This window comes from Eutrigla gurnardus (genome assembly GCF_963514095.1).
Source record: "Eutrigla gurnardus genome assembly, chromosome: 13".
Classification (NCBI taxonomy): Eukaryota; Metazoa; Chordata; class Actinopteri; order Perciformes; family Triglidae; genus Eutrigla; species Eutrigla gurnardus.
Genome location: NC_139936.1, coordinates 1,746,954 through 1,769,225, shown reverse-complemented (window position 1 = coordinate 1,769,225; position 22,272 = coordinate 1,746,954). Strand labels below are relative to the sequence as shown.

At 44.3% G+C, this 22,272-nt stretch overlaps 4 protein-coding genes across 9 annotated transcripts in view; 2 read left to right on the top strand and 2 right to left on the bottom strand.

Annotated features, from left to right (window-relative positions):
* Positions 1-1,958, bottom strand: part of fgfr1a (fibroblast growth factor receptor 1a) — a 28,081-nt gene extending 26,123 nt beyond the window's left edge. For all 4 annotated transcript variants that reach the window (XM_084024175.1, XM_084024176.1, XM_084024177.1 and 1 more), the window contains exon 1: positions 1,339-1,958. The gene's annotated coding sequence lies outside the window, so the exon portion shown is untranslated. The remainder of the gene's footprint in view (positions 1-1,338) is intronic.
* Positions 1,959-9,029: 7,071 nt separating this feature from the next.
* Positions 9,030-15,151, bottom strand: ankrd39 (ankyrin repeat domain 39). 3 transcript variants are annotated; one of them, XM_084024184.1, is made up of 5 exons: positions 14,617-15,150; positions 14,439-14,542; positions 14,171-14,374; positions 13,882-14,088; positions 9,030-9,584 (listed from the first exon to the last, which is right to left on the bottom strand). In XM_084024184.1, the coding sequence occupies exons 1-4, from the start codon at positions 14,708-14,710 to the stop codon at positions 13,900-13,902; spliced, it is 591 nt and encodes a 196-aa protein (XP_083880310.1). In that variant the 5' UTR covers positions 14,711-15,150; the 3' UTR covers positions 9,030-9,584; positions 13,882-13,899. The 3 variants fall into 3 exon arrangements, with proteins under 3 accessions (XP_083880310.1, XP_083880309.1, XP_083880308.1); XM_084024183.1 differs by having other exon boundaries at positions 9,031-9,584; positions 14,171-14,542; positions 14,617-15,151; XM_084024182.1 differs by lacking the exon at positions 9,030-9,584 and having other exon boundaries at positions 12,563-14,088; positions 14,171-14,542; positions 14,617-15,148.
* A 413-nt stretch (positions 15,152-15,564) lies between these two features.
* Positions 15,565-20,622, top strand: kctd9a (potassium channel tetramerization domain containing 9a). Its single transcript, XM_084024181.1, has 12 exons — positions 15,565-15,748; positions 15,992-16,113; positions 16,738-16,781; positions 16,948-17,044; positions 17,127-17,185; positions 17,261-17,389; positions 17,474-17,541; positions 17,840-17,935; positions 18,019-18,168; positions 18,258-18,363; positions 18,449-18,582; positions 19,329-20,622. Exons 1-12 carry the CDS (start codon positions 15,701-15,703, stop codon positions 19,443-19,445), a joined length of 1,170 nt encoding a protein of 389 aa, XP_083880307.1. The 5' UTR covers positions 15,565-15,700; the 3' UTR covers positions 19,446-20,622.
* Positions 20,623-20,723: 101 nt separating this feature from the next.
* On the top strand, positions 20,724-21,864 carry LOC311022695 (progonadoliberin-1-like). Its single transcript, XM_084024185.1, has 3 exons — positions 20,724-21,015; positions 21,589-21,682; positions 21,765-21,864. Exons 1-3 carry the CDS (start codon positions 20,818-20,820, stop codon positions 21,812-21,814), a joined length of 342 nt encoding a protein of 113 aa, XP_083880311.1. The 5' UTR covers positions 20,724-20,817; the 3' UTR covers positions 21,815-21,864.
* The last annotated feature ends 408 nt before the right edge of the window (positions 21,865-22,272 follow it).

Sequence of the window (22,272 nt, the reverse complement as noted above, 5' to 3'; positions counted from 1 at the left end):
CACCAGAATACACTCAAACCTAAGTCAGACGGCGAGGACATCTGGCGCGGTGCCGTTCTAAGTGCTTTCTCGGTACATTCGGTCCTCTTTAGTACGTTTTCCCAAAAGGGAGGTTAAATCGGGACGCTTGACTTTAACCTCGGAGGCAAAAATCAGCCTGAAAACATCCCAAACACATGCAGTTTGCAGTCAGACGAGGCAAGGACATCTTTAATTCTCCACCTGATTTCTTCTTGATGGACTCAGTAACCATAAATACATTATGTGGAAAACGTTTCTCCTCCTGGTTGAACTCCCTGTGGACATGCTGCTCCTCCAAAAACATCCATCTTCTCCCCCTCCCTTTATATACCACAACATTCAAGAGCTTTACATAACAGCAGCCCCCATCCCCCAAACAGAGCCAGACTTCATGACAGATGTAGTAATAACACGTTTCCTCTCCAGACTCTAAAAATGTTATTTTCTAAATAAACTTCATTTGTCCCTGTGATTTTAACATTAGAGTGTGTCTGAGTCCGTGGGTTTAGGATGACTTTATTTTAACGCGACTGGTCGTCTTTTGGAAGGTTCATTGTAGGAAACTGGACTTGCTTTAGGTTTAAGACGTTTCATCCGAGAGGCTTCTTGTTCTGGGTACTGCCTGTGGCCTTTTGTCTTTGCATAATAAGAAAAGCTTAAAAATGTGTTTCTCATGTTCTAATCCCTTTATCTGCCAGGTTCCAGCCCCTCCTGAGAACTTGCAACAACTACAAAGTGGGATTTCACCAAAACATGAAATACAGCGTTCATTCATGTGTTCTAATCCTGTCAAAGGCTTCGTTTTATTCAGTTTATATGCAGAGATTGAAACGTTTCATCCGAGATGCTTCTTCAGGCTAAACGTCTTAAAAACAAACAGTGTCCTACGATGAAGGTTTTAGAGATAACCAGGACCAGGACTGGGACTCTTCACAGACACACACACTGATAGCAGCACTGCAAACACACAGCACAAAGCAATAAGAGAAGTTGATAAAAAGAAATGCATGAGGCAAAAAAACGCCCTCATGTGCAAGTTTTAAAACCTTTACATAGAATAAATAGAGTTTGTTTAGCAGGAATATAATTCTGGGCCTTTTGTTTTTAAGTGTTCAAGCATGCAGACTGATTCTCCCAAGAAAGCAAGAAAAAAGGTTATGTCCCGAAATCCTAAAAAAATACAACAAGTGGTTGAATGTCAGGAACGCAGAATAATGTGAATTTGTCTGCTTAAAAATGGACATAAAGCACGTAGACGTGCAGTTTGAGTGGATACATGGAGGTAAATGTGGGTAAAATAAGCACACAAAGACTCACCTTACCGACGGGGGGCTGAGAACCAGCCAGCGTTAAAACCAGATCCCGAAGAGTCCGGAGCACAGATTTGGATGCAGGAGGATAGAACCCTGAAAGCAGTAAATCCAGACGGGCTCGCGCGGTCCGTTAACGCAACTCACTGACTCCAAACTAGCAACGTTTGGCTAGCAAGTTCGCGCATTTTCTCTCTTTTCTTTCCGAACTAAAACGTGCGCGACAGAAGAAGAATGCGCGTCCCCCCCTCCTCCTCTCCCGAACTACGGAGAAAAAAAACTTCGTGAATAGTTTAAATAATTCCCTCCGATTCTACTCGCCAAGGTTTAGCTAGCCTGGAGGAAAGTACGTTAACGCGGTAGTTTCTCGTAGGTTCCTTTATCCCACGAACACACCGCGATGAAACGGAGGCGCCTCACCTCCACAAAAACTCCTGAAGTTGGTTCGAGTCACTCGGACGAGAAAAAACACACGACTCGCTGAAACAAAGATGTCGCTCCGGGTTCGTGGTTTGTTTTCACTCAGAAAACGGAGAAGAAGCCGAATGAATCCCGGAATATGTTTTACGGGAGATTCCCGGCGGAGAAACGCTGTTAAACAACGAAGAGTCCGAGTTGTTGCTCCAAACCTCCCCCCAACTTAAATGTGAGAATGTGCGCATCCTCCGGGCCGTCGTCAAATCAGAGGGGGCGACGCCGACCACTTCCGGTCTGGCGCTACAAAATAAGAGCCTCGCCAATCAACAACAGAAGGAGATGAAGAAGATAATTTTCTCCCAAGGAATAAGAAGATAAGTTGATATTACCTTAATTAAACAGAAGAAGATAATTTGCTGTCACTATATTAAACTCTATATATATATATATATATATATATACTGTATATACCCCCGCTGGTATCATAAGCTGGCCAAAGGAGGAGATAGAAGCCACAGATATCAGGACTAGAAAGCTCCTCACCATGCACGGAGGGTTCCACCCCAAGTCCAGCACCCTGAGGCTATACACTAAGCGGAAAGAAGGAGGCCGAGGGCTAGTGAGCGTCAAGGCCACGGTCCAGGATGAAACATCGAAAATTCTAGATTACATCGAAAAAATGTCCCAGAAGGATGAACTGCTAAGTGAATGTCTCAGGCAGCAGAACCCTGATGAGAGTGCGGAGGAGGAGGAGCAGACAACCTGGAGGGACAAGCCCCTACATGGCATGTACCACCGTCAGATAGAGGAAGTGGCTGATATCAAGAAATCCTACCAGTGGCTGGAAAATGCAGGACTGACAGACAGCACAGAGGCACTAATCATGGCAGCACAAGAACAGGCCATAAGCACAAGAGCCATAGAGGCCAGGATCTACCAGAGCAGATCAGACCCAAGGTGCAGACTGTGCAAAGAAGCCCCTGAGACAGTCCAGCACATAGTAGCAGGGTGTAAGATGCTAGCTGGATCAGCGTACATGGAGAGGCACAACCAAGTGGCTGGGATAGTACACAGGAACATCTGCAACCAGTATGGAATAGAAGTACCCAAATCCCAATGGGCCACACCACAGAAGGTGACTGAGAACAACAGGGCCAAGGTTCTGTGGGACTTCAGCTTCCAGACTGACAGACAGCTCCTGGCTAACCAACTGGACATATATATATGTGTATAGTTGGTTATATATATATATATATATATATATATATATATATATATATATATATATATATATATATATATATATATATATAAAAAAAACATTTAACACTTCAAGAAAAGGAATTTGCCTACTGCCATAAACTGTAGTAGTAGAAGAAGAAGAAGAAGAAGAAGAAGAAGAAGAAGAAGAAGAAGAAGAAGAGTTTCAGTGGGACAGCAGATTCAGGTTATTTTTAGCTCTTTTAATCTGGTAGCCTACTTAATTGTCATACCTACCTAAAATCAAAGGAAACTACATTTTCAAATTTAAATGGGAAATGGCTGTGATATATTAATGGAGGGATGCTTATATATTATTTTATTTTTCTATATTTGAATAAATATAAAATAATTTCAGCTCAATTTATATGACGAAAAAAAAAGTGACATGAAAATAATAATCTGGAAAGCCTGTGCACTTGCACTTTGTTGCAATTCGAATTATTTTTCAACAACATATTTTTCAAACCACATTAAATGCACATTCTGCATTAGCGCCGGTTGTTTTGCTACCGGCTTTTATTGTGAAAGTCCCAGAGCCGGAACGCCGACGCTCTCCAGGCCGTTACTTCCCCAGCTTGACGCAGGTCTAGCTCGGGCTGGCAGAGACCTGGCTCCCCCCTGCACATCCACAGCACCGGAGCCACACCGAGGCTCCTCGCCGGTGTGGCCCTGTGCATTGTGGGATCGGTGACTGGACGACACCCGGGGGGGCTGCTCCTATAAATACTCACAGCGCTCCTGTGTTACTTTTAACAGCCACTGTGGACAAACTGACTAACTCTGGTTTCAAACCAGAAACTCACTCCAAGTCTAGATAATAATAATACATAAAACAATATGTGTAAAACTTAACGAGAATGAGTTCAACAGACTCAATAATAATAACAATATAATACATGTATTTGTATAACACTTAGCAGCCAATAAGGGCCAGGACAGTCTTAGATAATGATATATATGTTTGTTGAGCTCACTCTGAAAGCCTATATTGCATTTTAAAAAGCAACAGCAGACGTGAGCAGACGAAGCTTTGTTTCCCGTCTTTTTTTCTTCTTTGCAGGAATTCAGATAAACCAACACGAATACCAAAGCGCTGACAGAAAGAAAGTGAGCCCCGTTTCAAGGCGAGCTATAAAAAACAGCTTTATTGTTCTGGCGTTACGATCGTATGCTTTGGCAGCGTTTCAAAGGGCGTCAGAACATTTTCAAACTGTATCTGGCACCAAAAACACAGTTCTGATCCGACATGTGAGGAGCTCGTGTGGGTCTTTGATTTCTGCGTCGCGAGTGACAAATGATTGACGACGGGAGCCGCGGAGACACACGAGGCCCAGCTTGGTAGTCAGATTAAAGAAGTGGGGGGAAAGAAACAGATTAGTGCTTCAACATGTGTTGGCCCTTTCATCTTCGCCCTCGCGTGCCGTTAAAGACGTTTGCAAAATGAGGGGACTTTATTAGGCTATTTGCTTTCCTTTATTGGAGATCTAAATTCAGGATTTAGCAGATCGGTACGAGAAGAAACCCGACGACCGCTCTGCGTTCGTAGCTGCTGCTAGCTGAAACGCAAACACACGATTTATAGCTGTGTGTGCGACTCTCCGTTTCCAGATTAGATTCGAGTGTTGATACTGGAATCTAACCTTAGATTATGAAGTTTATCAGACTTGGGCGTCGACTCGTATCGCTGAAGTTTGAGGCTCTACAAGAAGCCGAACAAAACACGATCTGTGACCAGACGGTTACCTCCGATTCTGAGAAGTGAAGAAAAGTGAAGTGCCTCAAACCGTCATTCTCTATGCTGGCCACCAGGGGCGACTCCTCTCTGGTTGTATAGAAGTCTATGAGAAAATGGTCCTACTTCTCTCTGCTGGCCACCAGGGGGCGACTCCTCTCTGGTTGTATAGAAGTCTATGAGAAAATGGTCCTACTTCTCTCTGCTGGCCACCAGGGGGCGACTCCGCTCTGGTTGTATAGAAGTCTATGAGAAAATGGTCCTACTTCTCTCTTGATGTATTATCTCAGTAAACATTGTAAACATGAGTTTATGGTCTCAAGCTCTAGTCTTCGGTATAATATCGGTATAATATCGTGAATTATTTTGGTCAGCAAGAAAGCAAAATGCGGACTATTCCTTAAAGCTAGCGTCTGAAATCGCATACCATCTATGAGTTCTGCGTTCCTGCATTTAATATTTTTGTTGGCGGCTTCAAAGAACGCTGCTGACGAAGCAGCAGATGTTGTGTCGCATACCGAGAAACCCGAGCACGTTTATTAGGGAACCGAACAGTGAGAGTTAAACGTGCGTGTGCTGCCATCGGCCACATCTGACGATCTCCGAGCATCAAAACCTCCACGGAGAAGGTCTTTGATGAAGCGTTCCCGTCGAGATGAGCAACACGCTGCTGAAGAACTCTTTAGGGAGGACAAGAAAGTCACCACATGTGGTCGATTGTTGCTTATTGTTTTCCTGCGATGACAGACGGTTGATATATATCTGCCAAAAAAAACAAACAAACAAAAGATTGTGCAAAAACAGATGACAAGAAACCAAAACAATTGCAGAAGAATAAACGATGGTGTTTGGTTGGAGTCGTACTGTCTAAAGCCGTTTTATGTGGAGCTAATTAAAAAAAAATGCTCCAGTCATGAATCATTAACCTGTGATGTGTACATGCCACAGTCGCTCCAGAAACATATAGCTGAAAGGCTGTAAAACGGAGGCATTAACTTATTAATAATTACACAGTGCAGACACTGAAAAAAACAAGAAATCATGTAAATGAGGCAGGACGAGCACCAACGTCTGACAAGACGAGGTCGGGGCGTTTCCTGCTCACTTCCTTTCAGCGTAAGGAAATGTGCCGGACCCGGTTAGAAACCCGGGGGGGGGGGGGGGGGGGGGGACTACTTTATGCAAAAGCAAACCGAAGCCCGCCGCACATCAGCGTGAGGACAAACAGAGAGGAGTCATGTGAACAAGATCTTTTGCATGATGATTTCCCTAGCAGCCTCTTCATCGCCCCCCAAAGTGCCGTTGTATTGTCCTCGCCCCTTTTTTCCCTCATGTTTGCATTCCATTGTTACCGGCCGAGTACAAATATCCTCCTTTATGCAGATAAAAGCTGACGTTGTTTGAGCTCCAGCCCTCATCCATCCATCAGCATCCCCCCCATCCCATCCCGCTGTCCTGGCTTTCCGGGGCCCTTTATGCTGGCTGTTGTCTGAGGCAGATTGAAGACCCTTTGTGTGCTGGTCTTGGGTCCTGAGTGGCCGGGGAGGAACCTGCAGGGCCGCCAGCCCCAGAGACAGGAATGCGCATATGAATGGTCCAGTGTGTGGCGGGGCACCTGCTGACAGACGGGGGCCGGCGTGGCCCCCTACGAGCCTCAGTTCATCAGCGTTAACCATCTTGTTCAATTACACGTGCGGCGGCGGGGTCGCGTTCACACTCAACGGGGGAGTTTTGTCACCGGACGCTTGTGAACGTCCTCGCTGTCGTCTGAAACAAACAAGTGTTTTAGGTGCGACCAAAGATCTCTGGCTACTTTGGCCCTTCTGACTACGTCCCCCCCCCGTCATGTCCGAGTGGTTTATCTGATCTGGTCTGGACCAGATGAGGGCTTGCCGGATCTTGTCTTTACATGAAGTCTGCCTTTTCTGCTCCATTTGTGACGACCAATGAAGAAAAGCAGGATGTCAGTTTCAGATACGACTCTTATCCGTTTCCCCTTCGACCGCTATCATTAAACCAATAAAAATACTCCATTAAAAGTTATGCATTTGACATGTTGAAGTCAAGTAGGAGCAACATGTACTGAGATGTTCTATCACATCTTATTATATTGGATTACTATTAAACATATTAATGTTTAAGTGCCATTTAGCTGTTTTAATGAGGTGGAGCTCATTTTACAATGCATCCTCTTCATGTTGGGTGTAAAAACGATAAATTAACCCGTCGGGTAAATGTAACGGAGTACAAGTGTACAAACACTCCAGTAAAGTACCCTACAGTTGTATTTGAGTAAAATCGCTGTATTTCACACATAAACGTCGACGTGTTTGGATCATCTCGGCTGACTTTTATAGTTTGTTTTATTAGAGCGTTTTAAACTAATGAAAACAAAGTGAATTAAAACATGTTATGCTGAGGAACAATAAACTCACATCTGCATTGTTATACAACAAACACCAAAGTTATTTTATCAATCCTGCAATAACAAAGTGTTTGGCCTCATTTTAAGTTTATTATTCAACATTAGAACTTATGTTTCTACCTGATGAGTCCAATATTCAATATTCAATGTTCTCGAATCCTGAGGGAAACATCTAGATCTTTGCTGCTAAATGCTGTAAAAAAACAACAACAAAATATTAGAGGAGCCAGAGGGTCGGAAAGTATTAACTCCATCATTGATTCATTCATTTGTGTGCAAATTGCAGTGATGTAAATGTGACGTCCACTCAAATATGGTCCATTGTTTTGATATAAATACTGATCATAATATGTGCTTTAGGGTGAGTTTGGGGTGACTGTTCCTTTAAGATGAGTTTGGGGTGACTGTTTCTTTAAGATGAGTTTGGGGGACTGTTCCTTTAAGATGAGTTTAGATGACTGTTCCTTTAAGAAGAGTTTGGGGTGACTGTTTCTTTAAGATGAGTTTGGGTGACTGTTCCTTTAAGAAGAGTTTGGGTGACTGTTCCTTTAAGATGAGTTTAGATGACTGTTTCTTTAAGATAAGTTTAGATGACTGTTCCTTTAAGATGAGTTTGGGGTGACTGCTCCTGTAAGATAAGTTTAGATGACTGTTTCTTTAAAACGAGTTTGGGGTGACTGTTCCTTTAAAATGAGTTTGGGTGACTGTTCCTTTAAGAAGAGTTTGGGGTGACTGTTCCTTTAAGATGAGTTTGGGTGACTGTTCCTTTAAGAAGAGTTTGGGGTGACTGTTCCTTTAAGAAGAGTTTGGGGTGACTGTTCCTTTAAAATGAGTTTGGGTGACTGTTCCTTTAAAATTAGTTTGGGTGACTGTTTCTTTAAGATGAGTTTGGGTGACTGTTCCTTTAAGATGAGTTTAGATGACTGTTCCTTTAAGAAGAGTTTGGGGTGACTGTTTCTTTAAGATGAGTTTGGGTGACTGTTCCTTTAAGAAGAGTTTGGGGTGACTGTTCCTTTAAGAAGAGTTTGGGTGACTGTTCCTTTAAGAAGAGTTTGGGGTGACTGTTCCTTTAAGATGAGTTTGGGTGACTGTTCCTTTAAGATGAGTTTGGGTGACTCTTCCTTTAAGATGAGTTTGGGTGACTGTTCCTTTAAGATGAGTTTGGGTGACTGTTTCTTTAAGATGAGTTTGGGTGACTGTTTCTTTAAGTTTAGGATGAGCATAATCTTCTGCAACCATTCCGTTACTATGAGCAACCACGGACATCGTATCTGGCTGGAAGTCACCAGTTAACACGGTCACCAGTTGAACTGAGACACCTGTTGCTCTGAAACGGTCTCGATCCGGTCTGAATCCAGTTTAAGTCGAGGCCGTTTGAATATCTGAATCTGAAACAACCCGACAAAACAGAAACAGACATTGAGAAGGTGCCAACGTTTTTTTAATTCACCGTTTGAAACCTCTTAACTCGTCTGGACGGCCGAGACCAAAAACCACAACGTTGCCAACATGCACACGCATATTTGTGTGTCGGTAAAAAAGGTTGTTTAAACTGCAGACGGGGAAGATAAGACATAAACACGCTGCAAAAGGAAAAAAATTGCACAAATTGTGGGCACCCAGTAAGTAGATGGTTCCTCTGCAGATTTGTCAGACGAGACGTACTAATGTTGCTGGTATGATGGAAACGAGATATATGAGCCCAAAAGCTTCATTAATTGTGCTCTGACTCATACGGCTCAGCTTGTGGGTTGTTTGTCTGGCCCTGCTTTTTGAGAAGATTACATCTCCATAATCAATAAAAAGAAACCATCCACCACAAACCAGAGTCTGAAAAACATCAGGGACCCCCCCCCCCTCAAATAAACCACAATAACGGAGACATCGCTGCGTGTTCATTGAGTTTCCTGGGAAACTTTGTGATTCAGAGCTTCTCCAATAAAAAGAGCGGCTCTCTAACGTGAAAACAAACATGATTATTAAAATGGAAACATAAACAGAGGATGTTGGATTATATCTGCTCCCGGGTCTGTGATTGGCTGGATCAGCTGATGACCCTCTGGACTCGCGGCTGACCTGGAGGACTTGAACTCAGCAGACGACACGCTGCTTTGAAGTGGGAGTGGACATAATTGGATTAAGCAGCATCTCGGAGGAGCAGCTCCCGTAGATTTGATTACCCCCCTCCCCCCCCCTCACCAAACACCCACAATGCAGATGAGACGGAGGGGAGGCGCTCCTCGCTGCCAGAGTACCACTGCACTTCTTAAATGTGTGCCCATCTGCCAGCCATTCAGCCATTTACCTGATTACCTGGAGATAAGTCCCGGTCTGCCGGGGCAGCTGGGAGGAGGCGCTGGTTCTGTTCAGGTGGACTTGGGGAGGGGAGATAAGCACCAGACGACCCTTCTGTTATCTGTGAAAACAGCATCCACAGGAGAGGAGATAACCAACATCTGGCACAGAGAAGAGTGTCATTGAAGTGTTGAAGTACGAAGTTTAACCCTCGCTACTCTCCTCGGTTATCTGGGTTTTATTGGTTTCCATCGCTTCAGCCAGGATATCTGGGTGAAGGTCTGTATTTTTAGACACACTTTGGAAATTCGACCTCTGATTCTATATGAAGTCTATACTTTTAGAATGAGAATGGTTACACTCAGCCTCCTCCTGTTGACTTCCATTAAAACAACGATGTTTCATCCCATGATGAAAGCTGGGGCTTCAACATGTTAGATTGGATTATTTCCCAGCTGATTGGGCCTTTCTTTCTTTTTTTATCATATGGGGCAATTACATAAAATGGTAAATGGCCTCATTTATATAGTGCTTTTATCCAAAGCCCTTTACATTAATGACTGACATTCACCCATTCATTCACACATTCACACACCGACGGTGGAATCAACCACGCAGGGCGACAGCCAGCTCGTCAGGAGCAATTAGGGTGAGGTGTCTTGCTCAGGGACACCAGGCACTCAGCTAGGAGGAGCCGGGGATCGAACCGGCGATCTTGCGGTTGCCAGCCAACCCGCTCTACCTCCTGAGCTAATACATAATATGTTCCTGTTTTCTCTCCACTGTGTTACGGAGCGCTGCCGGCCAATGGAATACATTTATTCAAGAGAAATGGTGTTGGCTCGTTGTCATGGATGTAGAGGTGTATGTGTATTGAGAAATGTGTGTGTGTGTGTGTGTGTGTGTGTGTGTGTGTAGCCCCTCAGTCATAGACAAACAAAAAAGAAATATCAATAAACAAGGATTTTATGGTGATGGACACTTTTGTCCACGAGGGGTTTTTGTGTAACTTCAAAAACAATGTTGGTGCTAATCATTCATCTACTCAGCCTGTCATAACCCACAAACATGTCATTTAGTATAAGATATTTAGATTTGAATTGAAAAGGGTTAACTTCCTAAAACAACTCTGTCTCTTTTTCCTTTTTGTCTTATTCTGTTTTATGTATTTTTCGAATGTATGTCGTTTTTCCTTCGTTGTTAAATGATACAAATTTGTGGTGGAATCAGGTAAAAATGTGGAATAACTTGTGACGTGACGTAAAAGCACCGCAATAAAAGTGTCAAATCTAAGAAATGAATGAATATTTGGGAGTTATAATCAGGAGAGAAGCTGGTTATAAGGATGTTATGGTTATATTCCATGTTTTTGAGGAGGTAGAAGGCTGAAACAGAATACCCCTCCCACTGAAACGCTGTGACTTGTAATCCTGGACTGAGCGTGGATCACACAGACCACCTTCTATTTCTGAAGGCAAATAACATCCAGCCTGGTTTAGCTCGGCTCATTATGGTGGAAGTGGGTTTCCAGGGCCAGGAAGTTTCATTGCTTTCCAAATAAATCTCACTAAACAAGAGCTGGGATCCAAATTCCTCGTCTTGTGGAGTCCTCCCATTACGAGAAAGCCCGGCTCTGAAACCCCCATCCCTCTAGATATCATCGTTAATATTTCTGACAGAAAGCAGTTCATTAAAACAAACTTTAAAAAAGGACAGAGCTGGATATTTTCTCTCTGATCGTTTCCACTTAAAGGCGCAAATTCAAACCAGCTCATGAAAAATGATCAAAAAAAGAAAAAGGAGAAAGAGGCCGTTCCATATTCCTTTCTTTTTTTTACGGAGTGACACAGAGGGTTTTCATTAGCTCGCTCACTGCTAGCAAATCTCAGACATGGACGTTGATTACGTTACAGAGGAAGCTGGCAGGCCAACAGTCGGGAGGTGACGGTCTGTGGGCCGGCTCCCATTCAACCGGCGTAACGGCGCTTTGTTCTTATGAAAACAAACACGGATGTATATCTTCTATATACATCTTGTAGAAGAGGACTCTTCATAACCCCGGCTCCTAACAGCGCCTCGCTTGTGTGGAAGGAGGAACTTGTCACTGAGCGTAAACAGCTCTCTTTGCTTAGTTCTGCCAGCTAAAATACCCCCCCCCCCTCCCCCCCCTGTGCTGTGTGGCGTCAGCTGCAATGAGCTCCAGATGTGGCCTGGCACCCCTCCAGTCACGGCCCTGCATGGATGTGGGTTTCTGAAAAAGGGTAGTTTAGGAAAACACCGCCCACCAGCGGCCCCACTGAAAGGTCCTCAGACGGGTTAGGGTTAGTGCCAGTGTGTGTGTGTGTTTGAATACGGTGAGTGCGTGTGTGTGTGTGTGTGTGTGTGTGAATACGGTGAGTGTGTGTGTGTGTGTGTTTGAATACGGTGAGTGTGTGTGAGTGAGTGTGTGTGTGTGTGTGAATACGGTGAGTGTGTGTGTGTGTCTGAATACGGTGAGTGTGTGTGTGTGTGTGTTTGAATACGGTGAGTGTGTGTGAGTGTGTGCGTGTGCGTGTGTGAATACGGTGAGTGTGTGTGTGTGTGTGTGTGTGTGAATACGGTGAGTGTGTCGGTTGTTGAAAAGTTCATCTGTTTCTGTAGAAATATGGAAATATCAACATCCTTTATTCACCTCCAGGATCCATCCTTTGTTACTTTTGCAAATTAAAAAACCTCAGAATCACGACTGACGGCTAAAGAGAGGATGTTATCTTAGTAAGAGTGTATCCTTTAAAAAAAACATATTTCTATGTATCAATTTTTAAATTATTTATTTTTCATTTTTGTTTTTTTTAAGAAAAATAAAATGATGTATATAAGTTGTGCTGTATTATGTACTCCACTCAATACAGTGTAATGAAAAAAAAATGAAAATATTTCCATATATATTTACTTTTTAATTATAATTTATTTTTTTCATTTTAATTTTTTTTTTAAAGAAAATACAATTATGTATGTAAGTTGTGCTGAATAATGAACTCCACTTTCAATTTCAATACAATTTTGACACAATGACACAAATTAATAGATATATAGAAATATTTCTATATATCATTTTTAATACACTTTTTTCTATTCTTTTAAAAGAGAAAGAAAGTGATGTATACATGTGCTGTATAATGTACTCCCTTTCAATAAATAAATAGATATTTCTTTAGAAACACAGGCGTGACGGTGAAACAACTATTTCATTTTGAGGAACTAGAAGAATCTAGAACGTGGGTGTTTTGAGGTTATGACTCATTACTACTGAAATCGGCTCCGCCTGAAGAACGTTGTGAATGATTTACTCCAGGAAATATTTGCTCATTACTCAGAGACATGAGAAAGTGGTACAGTCCAACTCACGAGGAGAATATGTGGCGCGTTCCTGAAGGTTTTCATCCCGACGTGTCAGAACGTGTGTGAAGCAGACGAGAAAACAACATGTTGAGTTTGATTGATTAAAGCTAATTAACCGGTCAGGAGGCATGAAGGGACGCACCAACAGGAGCGCTGGAAGGATCGCATGAGGTCACTGTGTGTCGGCTCCTTCACACAAAAACACACACACCTGCTGACTTTAAAGACAATAGCTCCCCCTGCTGGCACTCACGTTACAATAAAAAATAAAAGTTTTACAAATAACTCAGCATGAGTTCAGGTTTTAATACAAAGGAAAAACAATCATTAAAGCTGCAGTTGGTATCTTTTATAATAACACACTTTGTATAATATTTCCTCAAACTGTCAGATATCATGACAGTAGAACATGAATCAGCTCATCTGCCTGCTTTGAGTCTCCCGATGGCGTTTTCTACGTGAAAGAAAACAACCAATCAGAGAGGAGGAGCTGATTTCTCACCTCAAATGTTTTCAGAAACATATTTTAGTGAACTGTGGCCAGTGGGCGGGGCTTAAACGGTCTCATTTGGCTTTGGCTGCTTGCGTTGAGACTCCTCCGCTCTGATTGGCTGTTTTCTTTCAGGCATGTTGGAATCTTGCCGTCGAGAGACTAAAATAATCTGAATCTTTTACAGATGATCCGTCTAATGTTCTACTGTCATGATATACGAACAGTTGGAGTAAACATTATAAAAGGTATTTTGTATGAAAGTCACCAACTTTGCTCTAACGCTGCCCGCGGTGAGTATTGGATCAGTAACACGTGTCCTCATCGAAAACAAACGTGGCAGATGTGTTCAAACAGAGCTGTTATTAAACTGAGCAGCAGTAACAGATGCTGGAGGAATCTAACAGGTTTTAAAGAGTTTCTACGGCTCAGGAGGTGCAATTAGTGCAACAGGCTGTAAACTGGCAACCAGAACCAGGACGGCCCAGTCCTCAGTCCTCATTCTGGTCTCTGCTGATGGAGGAGCGTCGTGGATCCGGGGCCTCACCTCGTTTCTGAGCTCAGGTCATTGGTGTGACGTCGCCGTGACCCCGATGTGTCCATCCCCACCCCGAGGTGGTCTTAGGAGCTCCTGCAGGTCTCCGGGCGGCGCCAGCTGGAAGGGGAGCTGCAGCCTCTTGTTGGCCCGGCTGCAGAGTGGCGGACTGTGATCCAGAAGCAGCTGGCAGACCTCGGCGTGACCCCGTTCTGCAGCCTGCACCAGCATTTAACAGAGCGCCGGTTTAGACGACCAATCGAACTGTGAGTGTTGCGATGACATCACGGCTCTCAGTTACCTTGTGCAGAGGGGAGGCGCCGTCGTCGTCGCACAGCGTGGGATCGGCTCGGTGCTGCAGCAGGAGGCGGACCACGTCCGGGCGGCCGCAGTAGGCGGACCGATGGAGCGGCGTGGCGCCGCCCGGCGTCTGGGGGGACGAACAAGCACCACTCTCCAGGAGGAACCGGCACACGGCGAGGTGACCACCGCGGCTCGCATAGTGCTGGGAGGATCAAAACAGAAATGACACAGGGATTTATATACAAGACAGGACATCTCCAACTCACCAGAGCCGTGTATCCGGAGGAGTCTCTCAGGTTGGGCTCGGTGCCCTTCTGGACCAGGATCCGGACCCTCTCCAGGTCTCCATCCACCGCAGCAGACCAGATACCTGCAGGACACACAACACACTGTGGTTTTAATCATTCACATTTTAGACATTCTGCTTTAACTCGGCCAACAAACCTCGTTCAAAATCCATCTCACTGAGCGTCTGGTAAACACTGGGAGAGGAGACCGGATGAGAGCAGCACGAGCAGTGACGTCCGTCTGACGTCATCGTGTGAAAAGGCACCAAAACACTTCTGGATTGATTCCAACCTGAAGCTGAACACTAGTTTTTGATGTGCAGGTGTGATTCCGTTTAGCTTCTAGCTTAGCTTCCAAACACACGCGCAGCACAAAAGAATAAACACGCCAACGTGTAAGCGAACAAAGAACATACACGTTGCGTTAGAAGTCAGATAGAAGTCAGGAAAAGGCCAATTCGTCTTATTTTCTTCGATAAAAAGGGCAAAACTTCAAGATGACGGCTGCGCGTTGGAACGCTGCGTGAAACAACAAGCGTGGCTACGTCACGTGTGGTCGCTCTCCGACCAATCGCAGAGCTGAGAGACGGAAGGCCCCCTTCACGTGCTCTCCGGTCCGGTCGTTGCTTTTAGTTTTGTGCTGTGTGGCGGTGTATTGATTACGAATAGTGTGTTTGTATGTTGTATAGTTTACGTCCATGAACTGAGATTACTGAATGTTTATAAATTTAATTATAAATACAGTTTAATTTAATAAAAAGATGAAGATTATTATTGTCTTTTTTACCTTTTGTATTGATTTTAACCTTTGTGAATCTGGACTTATTTTTTTGCGTACATTTTCTACGTTTTCCTTTTCTCTCTCCCTCTTTTTTTTTGCCATGGTGCGTTGTTTGTATGTTTTTTTAATACCTGCCTTAATAATTAATTAAATAAAACTGTTTGCGCGTCACGAAAAACCGACTCATCGTGCCAGTAGTAAGATAATAAAAACAATAACACTTTAAGACCGTGATTGTAAATTCGAGATATTTAAATTTAAGCCCGGGAGCTTTGGAGTTCTGTACGCGTTGATTTCCCCGGACAGCCCTTGAACGCATCATCTCCTGTCTCGTGCTGCTGCTGTTGTCCGATGCAGCTAGCTAGCTTAAGACGCCAGTTTGAATCGAGCTGCTAGCTGTCAAACGCCGCCCTCACGTTGAAATAGTAATAAACCACGTATAACCAAAAGCTTGTAAAGAATGAGAAGAGTTACCCTCTTTGTTAACGGGACATCTAAAAATGGGAAGGTTAGTAAAACACACATTTATGTCTGTTTAGTTTGAGTCGGGCCGCAGAATGACTCGCTGTTTAAGCTAGTGATGCTAGTACTGCGGTATAAACAAATAATATGACATATACATATTCACCTGGAGGCGAGGCTTCACGGTCTTAATGACGTATTCACACACCTGAGATGAAGCTAACTGTTACCTCGGCGTAGCTGCGACCCGTTAGCGCCGACGTGAACCCCGTGTTGTGTTGTTTTCCAGGTGGTAGCGGTGTACGGGACCTTGTCCGACCTGCTGTCCGTAGCGAGCAGCAAGCTGGGGATCAAAGCTGCCTCCCTCTACAATGGGAAAGGGGGTCTGATAGACGACATAGCCCTCATAAGGTGAGGTCAACGTCACGGCCACCATACGTCATCTAAACGTAGTTAGTAATAACAACACATAACACATACATGCAGGGCTGGTAGGGTGCTGGAAATCCTTGAGAACACTTGATTGTTAGTATGGGGTTTTCCAGGTTTGAAAAGTGCTTGGATTTAGAGTAAAGGTCTTGAAATGTGTGTTCTATGTGATGACATCTATGATAGAACAGAGAAAAGAAGATCTCCTGACCATTGATGATACAAATATGGAGTTTACCACAGCTGGAAGGGGCTGGAAAAGCATGGAAATGCACCTGGAAATGCTTGGAAAGTGCTTGAGTTTGACTGTTAAAGGTGGAGGAACCCTGAAACACAGGAAAATGAAAGAGAGGATTTATAAATGCAGATAGCTGTGATGGCTTTCTGGTTTCTAAGTCCTTGCAATGTTTGAAAATAGGATTTCATTTGGTTTTGGTGGATGTTTGACTTCCTTCAGGTCCACTTGGAAGTATGAATATAACAATTGACAAATACAATAAGAGTCAATATTTTTTAAAGTGATGACTCCAACAGGGGGGAACCTTTTTCTTACATTTGTCTGTTTTATGTTGAAACTGTTTAATATCGGTGTGAAATCTCTGACAGGGACGACGACGTGTTGTACGTGTCGGAAGGAGACCCGTTCTTCGGTGAGTGATGTCACGAGTCAGACTTAAGTCGTGAAGTCGATGTGATACAGTTTATTTCCCCCGGGGGACAATAAAGTGTATCGTGATAATGAGAATATTCAAGTGCGTTGTCGTCGGGACGACTTGGATACCATAATTCAGTCTGGTGTTGTTTTTTACATGGCAGACCCTCAAAATGAAGCCAAGCTTCCGTCCGATCAGCTGGGAGCGCACAGCGACTGGCTGACGCTGAATATCGGCGGGCGTCTCTTCACCACCACCCGGTATCTCACCACTCAGAGACAACATGGTTGCTGTGAAACAAGCCTCTTGTCTTCTATCTGAACGCGTGTGTTTTGTTTTCAGGAGCACTTTGGTCAGCAAGGAGCCGGAGAGCATGCTCGCCCACATGTTCAGAGAGAAACGTAAGGGCGGGCCGAGCGGTCAACATTTGTGGTTTCTATGCGAGGCTTTCTTCTCAAACGTGTGATTTGTTCCAGACGTGTGGGGGAACAAGCAGGACGAGCACGGCGCTTACCTCATCGACCGCAGCCCCGAATACTTCGAGCCAATCCTCAACTACCTGAGACACGGTCAGCTCATCATCAACGACGGCATTAATATACGAGGTGAGCTTCGCATGACGGGAATCTACCTGAGCAGAACTCTGAGCTGTGTCATGACATGAATAAATGCATATGAATGTCTTCCAGGCGTCCTTGAGGAGGCTCGGTTCTTTGGAATCGAGCAGCTGGCTGAACAGCTGGAAGTCGCAATCAAGGTAATGTGAAGTGTGGAATAGTGATGAACCGGGAGAGGATCTCAATTAAAAAACACTTCAATCCAGCATGATGTTCATTTAGTACATTATGGTCCATTTAGAGTCCACCAGACCAGAAAGCAGGGGATGCTTTAGGGGGCGGGGCTTACCTGCTGATTGACAGGTCACTACCAATGCTAGTTAGCTACTAAGATGACTTTAACACTTAGCTGTAAAGTTGACCTTGAATTATAGAAGCTAACTGTGTTAGCAGCTGCTAAATAGTGCTAACGTGGAAATCGATGACCCTCCACAACAGAACACTCAGCCACCTGAAGATCACTCTCCCATTTCCCGCAAGGAGTTTGTTCGTTTCCTTCTGGCGACGCCGACCAAATCAGAGCTCCGCTGTCAGGTACGGATCAATAAAGTTATTCACATCGGCACTGTACTGTATCAACATTTGTATTAATATTCAACACCACTCCTCTTTCCTAGGGTCTTAATTTCAGCGGCGCCGATCTGTCCCGACTGGATTTGCGCTACATCAACTTCAAGATGGCCAATCTCAGCCGCTGCAACCTGACACACGCCAACCTGTGCTGCTCCAACCTGGAGCGGGCCGATCTCTCCGGAGCCAACCTGGACGTGAGTCACGACCAGCCGGATGACGACTTCCTCACATACACACATTTCCTCACTCGACGTGTGTTTGATTTCTCTCCTCTCTTTAAAAGGGCGCCAACTTACAAGGGGTGAAGATGCTCTGTTCCAACGCCGAGGGAGCTTCTCTCAAAGGATGCAACTTTGACGATCCGTCGGGACTGAAGGCCAACCTGGAAGGTGCATCATCGCAGCGCTGCATCAGAGTCGGTGAAACGTCCACGGTCTCGTTTTGAACCCCATGTTGTTATTTTTTGGTCATCAGGTGCAAACCTGAAAGGAGTCGACATGGAAGGAAGTCAGATGACCGGCATCAACCTGCGCGTGGCCACTCTAAAGAACGCAAAGCTGAAGAACTGCAACCTGCGGGGAGCCACTTTGGCAGGAACGGATCTGGAGGTGAGTTCGCTCGTCGGACGGGATTATCTCTGAGGAACGCTCAGCGGGCGTCCTGTTTACAGCCAACAAATACACATTTAATACAGGTCCAGCTAATTCAATCTTCTTTAGGAAATAAGGAGTAAATCAAAAAGTTGGAGAAAAAAAGTGCTGAGTCATGCTTTGTTAGGTCTGTCTGCAAGACCACAAGATAACTACTGTTAAAACGCTGGTTTTCTGAATGGAGTCTGGTTGATGGTGCTAGGCTACGCTAACATTGTAGCTGCTCCATCAACACTCCATATAAGGTCATCTAGACATGAATACAGCAGAGACCTTGTTGTTTGGACCACAGACAGTCTCTGGTTCCTCCACATAGTCTGGTCTGGTCTCTGGACTCATGTGGGCTACTATCTAGACCTCTGGGGGACCACAGACAGTCTCTGGTTCCTCCACATAGTCTGGTCTGGTCTCTGGACTCATGTGGGCTACTATCTAGACCTCTGGGGGACCACAGACAGTCTCTAATTCCTCCACATAGTCTGGTCTGGTCTCTGGACTCATGTGGGCTACTATCTAGACCTCTGGGGGACCACAGACAGTCTCTGGTTCCTCCACATAGTCTGGTCTGGTCTCTGGACTCATGTGGGCTACTATCTAGACCTCTGGGGGACCACAGACAGTCTCTGGTTCCTCCACATAGTCTGGTCTGGTCTCTGGACTCATGTGGGCTACGTTTATCATACATCACGGTTCTTCCTCTGCAGAACTGCGACCTGTCCGGCTGTGATCTACAAGAAGCCAACCTGAGGGGGTCCAACGTGAAAGGAGCCATTTTTGAAGAGATGCTGACGCCTCTGCACATGTCTCAGAGCGTCAGATAACTCTCTCTCACACACACACACACACACACACACACACACACACACACGCCGGCTGGCTCCCCCTCCTCTCAATCGTTACCTGCCTACAGGTAGTTATATGCACATCCCCGGCATTCCACCTTATTTAGCTTTAAATATCTTGCACTAGAGTTGAATCAGGGTCGTCGTGTACGTCGTACGCTGGGTGGTGATTTCTAAATGTTCCTTGTGTGCGTAGACGCGTGTCTGGATGAGATCGACTCATTAATATTCACGCCGTGTTAACAGGAGTGTCACTTCCTTAATAATAACTCATCCTCCTGGTTTAAAGTACGTCGACTGGTGTTTGCTGGATTGTTCCAAAAGGAAGTGATGCAACCAAAGCCATAACGAATGAAACCGGGCTGGTTTGAAACACAGCTTGGGTATGCAATATATATATATATATGTATATATATATATATATACACGATTACCTACTTTTAAATGTTCTGACAAGCTTTCCCTCTGTGAATCTACCTCCTTTTCTTCTCCTTTTAAACCCGGCGTGCCAGAGATCCACATGCATGCTGATGTTTCTGTACGTACAGTACATATGTTTATTCTAGGAGAAATCTTAAAAATCACTTAATCGTGCTTTTCAAACTTATTTGCACAAGTATATATGTTAACTGTAACATTATTTTACCTTCTCACCAAAAAAACAAAAAATGAAAAAAAGTTTACAAAGCTTGTAATTCATGTAAATCAAAAATCCAGTGTTTCCAAAACAAACAAAAGAAGAAGCGTTGTTGGAGTCGTGTTTGTCTGTGTTTGCATGCGTCCTCCACCTCCAGGCTCAAAGCTGCACAGATGCAATAACACTCGCCCGAGTCCCCCGGTCCACCCGGTCCCCCGGTCTAACCGGTCCCCCAGTTCCCCTGGTCCCCCACTCCCCTCAGTCCCCCGGTCTGCCCGCTCCCCCAGTAAGGTACCCGGCCCGGGAGAATCAACCATGAAGGCAATCATGTTGCGTTTTTCACCTTGAGGGTAGAAAAAGCAACACAAGAGCTGCGGTTATTTATTTTTAATACGTCTCGCTGAATGCAATATGAATATCGGCCGGCGGTCGCCCGTCTAACGATTGCACTCGACCGTGGAAACGTGTGTTTCCACCAATGACTGTTACCAATAAAACTGTTATGAAGACGAAACAAAAGGTCCTCACGTGTCTCAGTTATTGTGGGTCATCTCATGCTGTTTTTGACGGGCGGGGAGGCGGGGCCAATGAGCTTGCGTACTTTCCCTGAGGGACCCCTGTGGTGAAGAGTCAGGCTAAAAGGCTTATATAAAGCCAGGAGCAGACCAGATCCCATCAGAGGAGCTGAACTGCCGTCTGCACACAAGGTAAGAGATGTTTGGGGGTTCCACCCGACACCTTCTGCTCAAACAAACGTACAATGTTTCCTTCAGAATGGCTATGACATCATTGGCGTTGTGGTTTCTGCTGGTCGGGGCGGCGCTGCCACTCGCCGGCTGTCAGCACTGGTCATATGGACTGAACCCGGGGGGGAAGAGGGACCTGGACGTCCTTCCAGACACGCTGGGAACCGTGAGTAATCATCACTATATGTACTATCAGGGTTCCTCCACCTCCTCCAGTCAAATTCAAGCACTTCAAGGTGCATTTCCATGCTTTTCCAGCCCCTTCCAGCTGTGGTAAACTCCATATTTGTACCAATCCAATGGTCAGTATTCAGTCTACTTATTCTGTCACTTGTTCATCACATTAAATGAGATGTTATTGTCCTCTAAACAACCAACATGATGTTTGGAGACAGCTTTTTACAGAAGGACCACAAATGAAAGGAAAACTAATTCCACTAACAGATCCACAGAAATATAATCACCAACTATTTTCATCATCTGTTCATCATCAAAAGTCATTTTTCATAAAGAAACGTCAGAAAATGCTGTTTTCAGTCCCTCAGATATGGAGATCTTCTTTCCTCTGTTCTATCATAGATGTCATCACATACAACACACATTTCAAGACCTTTAGTCTAAATCCAAGCACTTTCCAATCCTTGAAAACACCACACTAAAATCCAAGTGTTTTCAAGGATTTCCAGCACCCTACCAGCCCTGCATGTATATCTGTTCATGGTGAGTTTCCTCCCTTCAGCTCGTGGAGGCGTTTCCTTACGTCGACTCCTGCAGCGTTCTGCGTTGTGAAGAAGAATCTCCGTTTGTCAAAATGTTCAGGACCAAAGGATTTGGTGAGTTCTTATTATTTTGTAGTTCTGTGTTTTGTTTGTTTTGACTGATAAAGTTGGAATCTAATCTCTTGTTGTCTTTCAGGGCGGCGTCGCCACCAGGGACAATGGACACAGGACATATTCAAACAATAAATATTAAATCAGCACACTGTTGTTGTTGTTGTTATTGCTAATAAATACAAAACAGAAATACATGTTATTTAAATGGTTTGGCTCTAAAAACCTCTGTGCTATTTTATATATTATTATTTTTTTGGAGGATTTAAATCTCTAACATGATTTTGATTTCTGTTTCAAACTTCATGATGAAAGATTAAAAAAAAGAAGAAACCATGCAGTGGCTTGAAGTTGACTATGTGTACAATCCAGCTGAGAGTTTTAAGCATATTTTGATTATTGGGCTAATTATCTTGAATCAAAAGTATTTTGGCAGGATGATGGTGACATGAAGTTTTCATATCGTCCACATCGTCACAGTATCCATTTGTTTTGATTTAATTTGTGATTTCTGATCATGCTTCTGTACTTTTTTTACTTTGAATGCATTACTTTTACTTGTAAGGAGTATATTTACTCTCTACTCGAGTACA

Coding starts and splice junctions, on each gene's coding strand:
- kctd9a (XM_084024181.1), top strand. CDS start 15,701: ATGAGAAGAGTTACCCTCTTTGTTAACGGGACATCTAAAAATGGGAAG. Junction 17,045..17,126: donor CGTCTCTTCACCACCACCCG/GTATCTCACCAC, acceptor TTTTGTTTTCAG/GAGCACTTTGGTCAGCAAGG. Junction 18,169..18,257: donor TCTCCGGAGCCAACCTGGAC/GTGAGTCACGAC, acceptor TCTCTTTAAAAG/GGCGCCAACTTACAAGGGGT.
- ankrd39 (XM_084024183.1), bottom strand. CDS start 14,710: ATGACGTCAGACGGACGTCACTGCTCGTGCTGCTCTCATCCGGTCTCC. Junction 14,543..14,616: donor TGAGATGGATTTTGAACGAG/GTTTGTTGGCCG, acceptor TGTGTCCTGCAG/GTATCTGGTCTGCTGCGGTG. Junction 14,089..14,170: donor GCGCCTCCCCTCTGCACAAG/GTAACTGAGAGC, acceptor ATGCTGGTGCAG/GCTGCAGAACGGGGTCACGC.
- LOC311022695 (XM_084024185.1), top strand. CDS start 20,818: ATGTTTGGGGGTTCCACCCGACACCTTCTGCTCAAACAAACGTACAAT. Junction 21,016..21,588: donor TTCCAGACACGCTGGGAACC/GTGAGTAATCAT, acceptor TCCTCCCTTCAG/CTCGTGGAGGCGTTTCCTTA. Junction 21,683..21,764: donor GTTCAGGACCAAAGGATTTG/GTGAGTTCTTAT, acceptor GTTGTCTTTCAG/GGCGGCGTCGCCACCAGGGA.